General features: G+C 52.8%; 1 protein-coding gene across 11 annotated transcripts in view; it reads left to right on the top strand.

The window, feature by feature from the left end:
- SMCO4 (single-pass membrane protein with coiled-coil domains 4) overlaps positions 1-12,741 on the top strand; it is a 77,601-nt gene extending 64,860 nt beyond the window's left edge. For 6 of the 11 annotated variants that reach the window (XM_055581645.1, XM_055581641.1, XM_055581644.1 and 3 more), the window contains one exon: positions 11,994-12,741. In XM_055581645.1, the coding sequence (XP_055437620.1) occupies positions 12,075-12,254 (180 nt within the window). In that variant the 5' untranslated portion in view covers positions 11,994-12,074 and the 3' untranslated portion in view covers positions 12,255-12,741. The remainder of the gene's footprint in view (positions 1-11,993) is intronic. The other 5 variants (XR_008714713.1, XR_008714714.1, XR_008714710.1 and 2 more) reach the window with 1 other exon arrangement.
- Positions 12,742-13,135: the final 394 nt, after the last annotated feature.

Genomic DNA, 13,135 nt, shown 5'->3' with positions numbered 1-13,135 from the left:
AGTTTGTGATGGACAGGGAAGTCTGGCCTGCTGCGGTCCGTGGGGTTGCAAAGAGTCGGACATGACTAAGTGACTGAACTGAACTGAAAACAGATATGGCTCTTTGCTGGAGGGGAATTCAAATAGCTTAGTGGTTACAGCGGGGTTCTGAAGCTAGACTGGGTGCATTTGAATCTGTCCCACAACTTCCTTGCTTCATGGTCCTGGGCGAGTTACATTGACTTTCAAAACCTCATTTCTCAGGACATCCCTGGTGGTCCAGTGGGCATGACTCTGAGCTCCCAGTGCTCAGGTTCCCAATGACCCAGGTTTGATCCCTGGTCCAGAAATTAGATCCTACACGTCCCAACTAAGAGTTCACATGCTACAGCTAAGTTCACATGCCGCAGCTAAAAGCACCCTGCATGCCACATCAAAGATCAAAGAACCCGTGTGCCACAACTAAGACTTGGCACAGCCAAATTAAAAAAAGAAACGAAAACATTCCTTGCCTGTAAGGTGAGAGCCTGGGACACTGAGAGCCCCCTTAGCATAGTGCCATGCACATCCCAAGTGAACAGCAAGGGCTAATATATATAATTGCTTGACATTTTCAAATAAAAGAGGAGACAATTACAATTTTAGTCTTGCATTGGCTTTGCCTCCAGGAATGATTCTCCACCCCTCTCTGCCATGTTTGAGATGGAAAAGTTAGAGGAACACTGCCTTAAAAAAATAGACATGCAGTGCAGTGCATGTAATTGGCTGGTATGATTATCTTTGGGAATTTTCCTGCAACCTCGTCTTAGTTTTCATCTGTCACAGAGTTGAGCTCTCATTACCAAAGTGATAAATTAGTGGTGCTTGCTTTCAGTACCTAGTATCTAAGAGTACCTAGTTGAATAGCAGATGAGGTTCAGGGAACCTGCAGGTTTGAATCAAGACTTGCCACTTAAGGAATGACAATAACTGGAAGAGCTTGTAACTTCACATGTGTTTCTTCCATTTCATTCTCATAAGAACCTGTTATTCATCGAGGTGAAAAAGGCTGTCAGGCTGTTTCTGCGACTTCTTCTGGGAATGAGATTGAAACATTTACCAGCCCTTCCTGATCTCCATTCAGTGTTTTTTTGACTGCAAGTCATTTTCCATGGATTGAAGTAGCATTTTCCCTAATGAAACAAAATATGAAATATCAGAGCATGCTGACCATAATAAGGTTGCATTGGTGTTCAGTCGCTAAGTCATGTCCAATATCAACCGTAAAACTTTGGTTTTAATTTGTGTGGTGTGTGCTGCTGTTAACTGTATTTCTTTCTGGGCATCTTAACCATTTCAAAAGTTACTGTTTTGGACCTTCTTACAGGAGTTTCACATTCCTTTGCTTCTGCTTAGTTGTCTCCTTTGCCCTTTCTGTGTTTGAGTTTGCTTCAGGTCAACCAGTTAAAACAAATTGCTGTGCTCGAATTTGCTGATCACTGTAAATTTAACTCTGACTTGTCTTCGAAGGAGGGCAGTGGGCTGTCGCGGTTCAGTGATGAGATCCATCAGCGGCTGGGCGTCCGTCGCTTTGCCTGCCTCGTGACCACCCCCCATCTTTCCCCTGCCCCTGTGAGGTGCCTCCATTCCTGCACTTGCTTGGGCCACAAACCATGAGTCGTTGTGTTGTTTCACACTCCATTTCCAGTCTGCTGGTGAGTCGTGTTGGCACTCCCTTCAGAAAGCACTCAGAGCTCGGCTGCTCTTCAGCACACCTGCCTCTCCAGGGGCCAAGCCACCACGTCCCTCCTGAGTGATTCACTGGCATCTGCACCCCTTTCCTGGCCTCGGCCCTGGCCCCCCACAGCCAGCAGCCCAGCGTTGCTCTTCTCAACACAGGCAGAGCCATCCAGCGACTCCAGTCTAGCCTCTGTCACTTTCTCACCTCCTGGAATCTCTGGTCCAGTGTCACTTTCTCAGGAAGCTTCCTTGATTGATTTCTCTAAATTTGCAGCCTCTGTTTCCCTCATTTTTATTTTCTCTAAAGCATGTAGCATCATCTGACACACAGTCTGTTCATTTGTGGGTTGTCCATCCCCCATGTTCCTGTAAACTACCCACCATGTCTCCTGACATAGATGCTCAAAAAATATTTGAATGCTAGGAATTTTTATCCCTGTTTTAGATACAGTCATTGAAGGAATAAGAGATTAAAGGTTCCTTGCCCAGACCCTACAAGTACCAGGATGGGAGTTAAAATCCAGACATGAAGTTGCTATGTACACTCCTCTTTCTTGTTAAAAAGGGCAGTAGTAGATAAGATGCAGACTTACTGCGCCAGGAGACAGATTCTGCACAGAAAGCACTTGACAGGAAGGCTCCTCATCCTGCTTATTGAGAGCCCTAGCTTTTCACGTCTGTGTTATGCAGCAACCCACCCCAAGGTTCTTTTAGTGTTCCGGACTTTTATTTAGGAGTCGCTGACCCCGCTATTACCTATTTTACCCCACCCAATTACCTATTTTCTTCTTTTTCTAGCCTTGATGAGAGAAGCATGCGCGGGTTGGCGTCTGTCAGCGTCTATCTGTCTGCTCCTCCCGTGGGCCGTCGAGCTCCCGGCCCGAGGCTGGGGGCAGCGGGGCGTTGCAGCCTGAGGGGCTGTCTCTGTGTGCTCACGTCTGCGCCCCCTGGAGGCACCGATGTCAGCCGCACGTGCAGGCGGGTGTCGGGACTCCCAGCCTGTTTCCCAGATACCCGCCGGCCCCCTGCCCCTTCTAGCCGGCAGGCGGGAGCGGGGTCATCACTGGCCCCTTGTGGCTAAATCTGAGGATAGAAAGTCAAGCAGCCTCCCCCGATGAGCCGCTTACGTTTCCCTGCACTCAGGGCGGCTCCCCCGGGTTCGTGGCCAGGAGCGCGGAGCAGGTCGGCCTCCTGATGCTGCACGTTTGGATGACGCAGCCAGAAGAGCTGGTGAGGTCCCGCGCCCCCTACACACACACACCCTTCTTGGTGGTGGTGGGTTAGTTGCTCAGTTGTGTCTGACTCTTGGCTCGTTGGTCCATGGGATTCTCCAGGCAAGAATTAGTGGAGTGGGCTGTCATTTCCTTCTCTAGGGGGTCTTCCTGACCCAGGGATCGACCTGGGGTCTCCTGCATTGCAGAGGGATTCTTTACTACGGAGCCACCAGGGAAGCCCACCCCCTCTTCTGTGCTGTTTGAAAGTGAAAGTGAAGTTGCTCAGTCCTGTCCAACTCTTTGAGACTCCATGGACTGCAGCCTACCAGGCTCCTCCCTCCATGGGATTCTCCAGGCAAGAGTAGTGGAGTGGGTTGCCATTTTTGTTCTTTTGTTTGCATTCCTGATTTGGAAGTAGGAGAAGCCTGCAGCATTTTCTCCATGAGCACCTCACGCTCACTGCCTTTTCTGGAGACAGGAGGTCCAGGGGGTTTGAACTGGTGGACAGTATGGTGGTGGGTGGCAGTCTCTGGCCGTCACCCTTGGGAGTGGTCTCCCCGGGGCTGCCCCCCGGTCCTGGTTTCTGTACTCCCATCACCGGTGTGGGGAGGAGGGCTGCAGCCCACAGCCCCTCCACATGGTCACCCTGACATGCTGCTCCTAGTGGGCGCCCCTCGAACGGCCAGGGACATCCCGGGGGCCTTTCCGGCTGCCTAACCCGTGGTGAGTCCAAGCAGCAGGCAGTGTGTCTTTAAACCCAGGACAACAGCCCAGCCTGCGGGGGGTGTGCAGGATACCGTCCAGGACTCGGGGCAGGTCAGGAACAGGCTTTACCCGCTGCCAAGTGAGGCAGGCCATGGAAGGCCTGGCTCCTGCTCACCCTGCCCGCTCCGCACAGCCTCCCTTGGGGGCTGACAGGCAGGAGCCCGTGTGGAGCCTTGACCCTGTGCCCCGTCACTCCGTGTGCTTCTAAGGGACAGCCTGGCCCTGGGGGCAGCTGTGGGACTGGAGCAGGCAGAGGTGGGGCAGAATCCCAGATGCACTCTGACCTGGCTCTTTTCTGAACCTCAGTTCCCTTGTCTGCAAAGTGGTATATAGGTTTGTGTATTTGTAGAGGGATTTAGTGGGGCCTCCCAGGTGGCTCAGTGGTTAAGTATCCGACTGCAATGCAGGAGACCCAGGTTTGATCCCTGTGTCAGGAAGACCCCCTGGAAGGAAATGGCAGCCCACTCCAGTATTCTTGCCTGGAGAATCCCATGGACAGAGGATACTGGCAGACTACAGTCCATGGGGTCTCAAAGAGTCAGACACAACTTAGCAACGGAGCATACATACATGCAGAGGGATTTAGTGCAGTAGTCCAACAGGAAGTGAGTCTTCAGGATGTGATAGGTGATGTTCTTAATTGTGGGGTGACTGAGAGGCACTGTGGGGTCATGCAAAGAGGATGCATGGACTTGGAATTAAGTCCAAGTTCAAATCCTCAGTCCATTCTTCCATTCAGTGTTTAGTGATGATGCTTTTCGAATTGTGGTGCTAGAGAAGATTCTTTAGAGTCCCTTGGACTTCAAGGAGATCAAACCGGTCACTCCTAAAGGAAATCAACCCTGAATATTGATTGCAAGGACAGATCCTGAAGCTGAAGCTTCAATACTTTGGCCGCCTGATGGAAAGAGCTGACTCACTGGAAAAGACCCTGATGCTGGGAACCATTGAGGGCAGGAGGAGAAGAGGGTGAGATGGTTGGATGACATCACCGACTCAATGGACATGAGTTTGAGCAAACTCTGGGAGATGGTGAAGGACAGGAAAGCCTGGCATGTGCTGCAGTCTATGGGGTCACAAAGAGTCATAACTTAGTGACTGAACACACACACACACACACACACACACACACACATTATGGGATTTACACTGAGATTGAGACTGTGTTGGTTAGTCTTTGATGTGGGCAAATCACCATACCTTCTGAATCTCAGTTTCTTCATATAAAATGGCATTGAGGATACCAGCCTTGTGTTGAGAATGAGATGAGCATTTCTAAGTGGCAGCTAGCTGCTTGATTATTTTCTGCTATAACTTTTTCTCCTCTACTGAAGCATTTTTTGCTATAACTCTGTGGTTAGTATGTAAGATGACTGCTTGTATTAAACTCTTCCACCTTTGATGTTCAATCCAGAGATGCTTGTTTGAGCACCTGTTATGTGAGAGGCATCCTGCCAGCCTAGGGGAAGTGCATGGTCCTGTGGGAACATCAGAGGCCCAGCTGCTTAGGTGGTGGCCACTGATCAGTGCTGCAATAAAGGCATAAACTGAGTGCTGAGCTGGTGCCAAGGAGGGAGTGCTGAAGGCTGGGCATAGGGTGTGACCACGGATGAGTGCACCGAGAAGATGCCAGTGCATGGGGAAGAGCATGAGAATTATGCAGGGGGAGGGCGTGTGACAGAGCTCTGGCGTGGGCGTGACCATGGACGTGGGGTGTGAGTGTGTGGGGTGTGTGCTCAGGTGTGTTGGCAGCTGTGGGTCACGTGAGGTGTGAGAAGGCTGGAGAGATCTACTGGGGCTGGACTGTGAGGGGTCTAAAGTCCTCACCATTGTGAGTTAAGGCTGTGATGTGGGAACTTCTCAGGGGCTGAACCTGGTGCTTATTTGCATGGGGCAGGCACAGGACTGTTCAGTTAAAGTGCCATGTGAGCCACTCATGGAATTTGACATTTTCGAGTAGCCCACATTAAGACAGTAAGAAGAAAACAGGTGAAATAACTTTAATAATATACTGTATTGGACCTAGTATCTCCAAAATACTATCATTTCTTGTAATTAATATAGAAGATATTAATGAGATACTTTATATTCTTTCTTTTAGTACTGAGTCTTCAATCTCTGGTGTGTATTTCAAATATTTCAAACTACTGTACAGCTCAGTTTGAACTGCACCATGTCTCAGGGCTCATAGCTAGCTGCATGTGACTCTGGCTGCCATACTGGGCAGTGCAGGACTAGCCTGTCTGGGATACGGGAGCTGGGCATGGTCTCCGTGATTCTGAACCTTCCCTCAGTTGCCATGCCAGCCTGCTTCTCCCATTAAACCTCTGGGAAAATATGCCCAACAGCAGATTGGTGTCTGGTGGTTTTCAGCAGGGAAGAGAGAAAAACTGGGGGATTCTGTCATGCAGGTTCATAAACCAAAAAAAGGGCAGAATTCCCTGGTGTCTCCTTCCTCACCTGCATCTGCACTGCACAAACATCCCTGGAGACTGAGTTACTCTGTACTAGTTTATTGAGCATCTAGTTTGGCCTGTTAATCAATGCTTCGGTCTTTCTCTTTTTTTTTCAGTAACTCCACAAAACAGGTTTTCTTGTCCCATTTTACAGAGGAAAGCCCGTGAGAGATTAAGTACATCGCCCAGGGTTGTATAACTAGACAGGGCACAGCTGAGGCTCAAACCTGGTATCAAACCCACGTTCTAACTTCTGGTCCTGACTGTTTCCCTCATAAATTCTAAGGCTGTTATGCACATTATGATCTCTAAGTTGGAAGAAATATACATAAAGATTTTAATAAGCATGTGTACACACACATGTATACACACACATGCACACTATGGCTATGGTTTTTCTGGTAGTCATGTATGGATGTGAAAGTTGGACTGTAAAGGAGACTGAAGCCAAAGAATTGATGCTTTTGACTCTTGAGAGTCCCTTGGACAGCAAGATCAAACCAGTCAATCCTAAAGGAAATCAACGCTGAATATTCATTGGAAGGACTGATCCTGAAGCTCCAATACTTTGGCCACCTGATGCAAAGAGCTGACTCATTGGAAAAGGCCCTGATGCTGGGAAAGATTGAGGGCAGGAGGAGAAGGGGGTGAGATGGTTTGATGACATCACTGACTCAATGGATATAAGTTTGAGCAAGCTCTGGGAGATGGTGAAGGACAGGGAGGCCAGCTGTGCTGAAGTCCATGGGGTCACAGAGTCAGACACAACTTAGACACAACTTCAGTCTTAGTGGCTGAACAAAAATATAGCAAAAAGACTGGAAAGCTTAGCAAAAAACCATAAAATGAGTCAAAACTAAAGGATGTGTTTCCTCCTCTACCCTCCTCCCTTCTATCCACGCACTGGGGACCAGTTGGAATGTTCCAGTGCTGACCAGTTGCTATGGGCCTGTTGGTGGGGGAGGGGCATTGGTGGAACTCCAGTGTTTGTGAAGTCTTCCATTTCCTTGGTAGGGGAACTTGAGACAGCGGGCTGGCCAGAGGGGAGCAGTCACAGTTGGGCTCTAAAGCTAGAACTCAGCTAGTGGCCTCAATCCGGCCTGGGCTGCTTGCTGGGAAAGAGACAGACTGCACCTCCTGAGCTGCTGCTTCTACTTTCTCTCTGACGGAGGCTGGTGAGCAGTGATGTGGCCGCAAAGGGGGTAAAGGGCTGGGAAGGTCCATGGGGAGGGCATTAGAGGATGGTGAGGAGTCAGGCTTCAGGGTCAGACCTCTGTGGGTTTGACTTAGGACTCTGCCACTCCCTCATTTTGGTCTCCTCCTTTGTAAAACTGGAGCAATCATTTTAGCCAGGGCTCCTTCATTAGAGGCCACAGTGACCCACTGGAAATAACTCAAGTTCAAAGAGATGTCTATGCTAGGATTTAGAAGCGTGTGTACACAGGTCGACTTGGGATACTGTGGCGAGCAGGCCTTTGCAGGCTGTGCTGGAGAGACAGCAGCGGACCCGCTCCCCAGCTCTCAGGAGCCCCCGCACCCCAGCTCCTGTCCGCAGCGCGGCCTCCTCTGCCGTCTGCTGCGCTTGGCCTCAGGTTGCTTCCCTAGCGCCCACCCCTGCCGGGTTTTCCGGCTTCAGTGTCCATTCAGGTTTCTTATTTTAGGCTTCTGAAATAGAGGTGGATTGGCCTGACTTCCTTTCCAGGCAGAGCCACACGTTTCAAAGGTCCTGGCAGACCTGGGAGAGCCAGCCTGGGACTGGCTGGCCCCCTGGTCCAGGCGGCTGCGGCCAGAGTGGGTGAGACGGTCCTCAGCCTGCCGGGGGGGCGGGGCATGGACACAGAGGGCACAAGGGGGTTGGCCGTGCGGGCTGGTGTTTCCCTTCTCGGCTTGACTTGTCCCTCTCCACCAGTGTTATTCCTGCCTCATCTTCCCTTGAGCCTGCCTCGCAGCCCCCTAGGTTTCCCCGGAAGCCCTCCACTCTTTCACTGTGAAGGGGAAAGCCTCTCATCCCACCAGGCCGTTCAGACCTGCCCCCTCCTGAACCCGTCGTCTTTGTCTTGCCTCCCACTGGATCCCAACTCCTGCCTTTGCTTCTCTCAAAGGTGGAGCTGTCCTTCTGTGCTCTCAGCTTTCTACTGAAGCTACCCCTCCTTTTCTCCAGCCTTGAGGTTTTCTCCCTTCTGTGGGAACCCTCATACATCCTCGCGTTTCTCTCTGGGCCCCCCAGGGGCTTCCCGCGGAGCTTCAGACCAGCTGTCTGTCCAAGGACCAGGCACAGTGCTGGGGTGTGAGTTTCTGGTCACAAGTCCTCACAGGACTGAGGAGTTTGTGATGGGATGTTGATCAGCTGTGCACTGCAAACACTTTAGTTCAGCTGACATTTTTTTCACGGTGAAACTTTCTCGATGAAGGAGGCAGTGTGTCATTTACAGTCGGGCGCAGCTTCTGTCTGCTCAAGGACAGTGTGTGACCTCTCCTGGGCGCTCCCCTCCCGCCCCCTAAATGAAGTTCCTCGTGGCAGCTCCCCGAGTCACCAGGTCTAGAGGCTCCTGCCTTACAGCCTGCTCTTCTCGACTCTTGGTCCCCAGGGCTCCACAGTCTTTTCTTCATTCGCCTCTTATCCACAGGCTCCCCTGCCCCCCAAACTCCCCACTCCCACAGGCACACACACAGACACACACACGCACAAACACACACACACACATACACACACGCACATGCACACACACACACACTCCCTGTGCTCTCTTGTCAGATGCTTGGGCCAGGCCTCTTCTGCATCTGCCTTGTCCTTGCCGAGCTCATGTCCTCAATCGCTGGTGACTTCCAGTACAGACCGTCAGCCCAGACCAGACTCTAGACTCATGTCCTCCCCAGTTCCTGAGTGTCTTCATGCTGATATCTGACGAGCCTCCTCACATGTGGATAGGTGCAAGCAGAGCACTGATGGCCTTTCTCAAATCCAGCCCCATTTCCCGTGATTCCCCTTTACCTCAACGAGGGTGATCAGCATCCACCCTTGAGCAGATGCTCAAGCTCCAAACCCGAGGTCTTCCCCATGACTCTCTTCCCTCTCGTGTCATGTCTGTCATTAGGTCCTGTTCGTTGTATCAAACGTGGCTTCCTTGGTGGCTCAGATGGTAAAGAACCTGCCTGCAATGCAGGAGACCCAGGTTTGATCCCTGGGTCGGAAAGATCCCCTGGAGAATGGAATGGCTACCCACTCCAGTATTTTTGCCTGGAGAATTCCATGGACAGAGGAGCCTGGCGGGCTAGTCCATGGGGTTGCAAAGAGCTGGTCACTTCTGAGCAACTTTCACTTTTACTCTCGTCTTTATCACTACTGGTTGTCCCCACCATGTCTGAGCCACCTTGTCCCTCCCTGGCCAGCGTTAAGCACCTTCCTCTTCATCCCTCTATACTGAAGTCTCCACAGACCAGCCTGAAGAGCTTTTGAAAGCTTGCACCTCTCCGTGTGCAGCCCTCATGCTGCTCTGAGAGTGAAGCCTGACCCCTAGCCGTGGTCCAGCAGCCCCTGGGTGGCCTGGCCTCCGTGCCATCTCCTGTCCTCTCCTGTCACCCTTCAGGCTCTGTCCACTCCCTCTGCCTGCCGCCCTTCCCCAGGCTTTGTCCCTCTGGACCCTTCCTCCTCCCCTCGGCTGTCAGCTCAGAGGCATTTCCCCTCCCTCCCCACCACCCCCTCTTCGGCCAAAGGAGCTCTCGGGGCTGTGTTTCAGGCCCATGGCAGGCAGGCCACCACTGAGCCTGTGTTTGTCCTCTGAGTCCTGGCCAGACCTGCACTGTCCCCAGGAATGAGGCTTTTTTAAGCCTTGGGGAACTTCTGACACTAAGGCTTTGTGAAGCCCCAAACCATTCAGCCAGCAAGTGATCCATCCTGAGTTTGAACCCAGGTTAGCCTGCCAGTTCTCTGAAAGATTTGAAAAGGAGGGTTTGTAAAAGGAGAGTTTGTAAAGCCAGGGGCTCCTACATGTGTCAGGTCCTAAAAAGTAGTGGCCTGTTGGTAGAGGGCTCCTAGTCTCTTACCACTCCTCTCGTCCCAGACCCCAGTATCTTTTTTGTATTATCCATGGTCAGGCAGAGTTTCTCAAAGTGCAAGAGGGCTGATGTTACTGTAGCGGGATGACATGATGCCAGCCAACAGCAAATAGTAAATGTTCCGGGCAGCCCCATTTAGGCAAACGTATGATTTCCATCAGGCTTTGGAAAATAGCCATGATTCCTTTCTTAAGAAAGGCGTCCTTTCCCAGCTGGGAACTCACATTCCATGTCCTGCCACTTCACACGTTCCTTTAGGTGAAGATGTCATCCTCCTCACCAGGATGGTGACAGGACCCCGGCTGCCCTGGGTGAAAACTGAGAACAGGGTGCTGTGCTGCAAAAGTCTCTGTTAGAGGAGTACTGGTGCCTGCTGCTCCTCTACCTCCCAAAGGGCCTGACTCCTACCAGGGCCCGGGAGGTTTCGGTGGGCGTTTGTCTCTTTTATTTCCCTGCCCAGTACTCACCCTCTGCTCCTTCACTGTGCTCAGAGAACACTCGCCTGGCTTGTGGAGGTTGGATGGCTGGGCTGCGGGTGCACTGGGCTTCCGGCTGTCTGGTCATGCACATGTGGTGACGCAGGAAAGCTGGGCCCTGGGGGGTCCTCCGGAGCAGTGACAGCGGCCTGTCTGGTCTGCCTCACCCCCTACCCCGCCCGGCTCCAGGCAGCGGCCAGGCTGTGCTCCAGCCTGAGGCCACCTTGAGACCCGAGGTGTCAGTGGGCTCCCGGGATGGCCGCTGGCTCCGGAGTGCTCAGTCGTGTCCGATTCTGCAATCCCACAGACTGCAGCCCGTCAGCTCCTCAGTCCATGGGATTTCCCAGACAAGAATACTGGAGTGGGCTGCCATTTCCTCCTCCAGGGGATCTTCCCGACCTAGGGATCGAATCCCCGTCTCCTGCATTGCAGGCGGGTTCTTTACCACTGAGCCACCAGGGAAACCCCTTGTCACACTGTTTCCTTGATCCCGTGCGGTGCCCAAGGCCACGGCCTAAACTTCTCAATTTAAGTCGGCCACAGCCTGTTTCTGTTGCTTTAAACTCGGGATGGGACTTGCACGGAGTTACGCCCTGGTTTCCTTCCTTCCCTGGCCCCCGGCAGCACCGCTGCACCCTCGGAGCGCCTCCTCGCGGCACAGACTTTACAGACGTAGGATGAGTGGGCGGCGGGGCCCTGGGCTCAGCCGGTCTCCCGTTATGTCTGTCTGTGCCAGCTCTCCACTCCGCCTGCAGCCCAGGGTGCACCCCTGGCGCATGCTCTCTGTGCGCACAGACTGAGGGTGCCACACCTTCCTCAGCCCCGTGAGCCAGAGCCTGGGACGTAGGAGGTGTGGGTGGGCCGGTGAGGGAACCCACGGAGAGCCAGAGGCAGCGGTGCCCGGGCTTTCTGCAGCCCCACTGAGGCGGCCCCGGTCCGGGGAGCCGTGGGCGGTCCGGCACTGGGCTGGCCTGGGGAGATGGTGGGTTTAGAATGAGGTAAGTATGTGGAGCCTTGGGCGGGAGAAGGGTGCCCCGCACCCGCTGAGTGGAGGTGGCAGTCAGCGCTCTCTTCATACCACGAAAGCACTGGTGTCCATCTGTGCCCAGGCCCGGCCGGCCGCCATGGGGCTGAGAAGCCCTGTCTCACTGCCCAGGAAATCCCTGGCCTGTCCCCACCGCCCACCGCCCGGAGGCATGGCCAGGCATCTTCTGTCCATTCCCCTGGGCCTCGACTCGCAGATCCTCCTCCTGGTTTAGCGTTTGCCTTTCTCTCGGGATTCCTTTTCCCTTTGCCTCCATTGATTCTTGACCGTGGTTCTCTCTCAGGAGATCCGGCGCCTTGACCTGAGGGGTGTGGCCCTCCCGTCGGAACCGGCTCCAGACGCGCCCTCCTAGCAGCCCAGGAAGATGCGGCAGCTCAAGGGGAAGCCCAAGAAGGAGACGTCCCGGGACAAGAAGGAGCGGAAGCAGGCCATGCAGGAGGCGCGGCGGCAGATCACCACGGTGGTGCTGCCCACGCTGGCCGTGGTGGTGCTGCTCATCGTGGTGTTCGTGTACGTGGCCACGCGCCCCGCCAGCACCGAGTGAGGGCGCAGACGAGTGGCTTCCGTGCGCAGGGTTTCCTGAGCTCTGAGCAGGGGCCCCCTGTCTTCTCTGGTCTGTGACTTGATTAAAGTTTCTCCACTTTTCTCGGGAAGGGAATAGGGAACGTTTTATCACTGAATGTGCCATACACCTTATGGTCCACTTCATGTGCCTTTCAGACTTCAAAGCCGTGTGTGTGTGTGTGTGTGTGTGTGTGTGTGTGTGTGTGTGGTGTGTGGTGTGTGTTTCTCTCCTCTAATCGATATGTCGACAGCTTCACCTGGTGAGAGGAGGAATCTCTGGGTCACGGATCAGTTGGGATCAGCGCTTCTTACCCCATCCCTGTTGCTTTGAACATGACTCTTTCCTACACGTGTTCACGATTTCCGAAGGGACTGTAATTCTTCTCTGTGCTTCATGTGATTTGAAATATATGTCGACTCAAAAGTGAAATATTTATTTTTTGAATAAAGGAGATAATAGCCTTAAACTGGATGTTTGTCTTGTTTTGCCAGGAGGTGGTCTTTGCTCTTCGGGGACCACAAGAAGGTGTTGTCTGTCTGTGGGGGTCCTCCTCCTGGCTAGGCAGTGTCTCTCTGGCCTCCAGTCCGCTGGGCTTTGTCCATCTTGCCCTTCATTCCCCACTGTGAATCACTTTCAATAAAATCATGCTATTTGGCTCATTTTAAGATCGAGAGAATCTCGAGAGGGCCAGAAAGGAGGCATTAATTGGTCTTTACAGTGAACTAAGAGTTGTCCACAAGCGCTTTAGACACCGGTGAGCAAAGAGCACCACAGACGTGGACTTGGAGGCCCAGCTCAGGCTTTGTTCTGTCCTGCAGAAGGACCGGCAGGCACAGTCCAGTTGAGTTTTGGGTGCAGGC

The sequence above is a fragment of the Bubalus kerabau genome, chromosome 5, assembly GCF_029407905.1.
Source record: "Bubalus kerabau isolate K-KA32 ecotype Philippines breed swamp buffalo chromosome 5, PCC_UOA_SB_1v2, whole genome shotgun sequence".
In the NCBI taxonomy this organism is placed as follows: Eukaryota; Metazoa; Chordata; class Mammalia; order Artiodactyla; family Bovidae; genus Bubalus; species Bubalus kerabau.
Note: the sequence above shows the minus strand (reverse complement) of the source record. Positions and strands in the feature narration are given on the sequence as shown.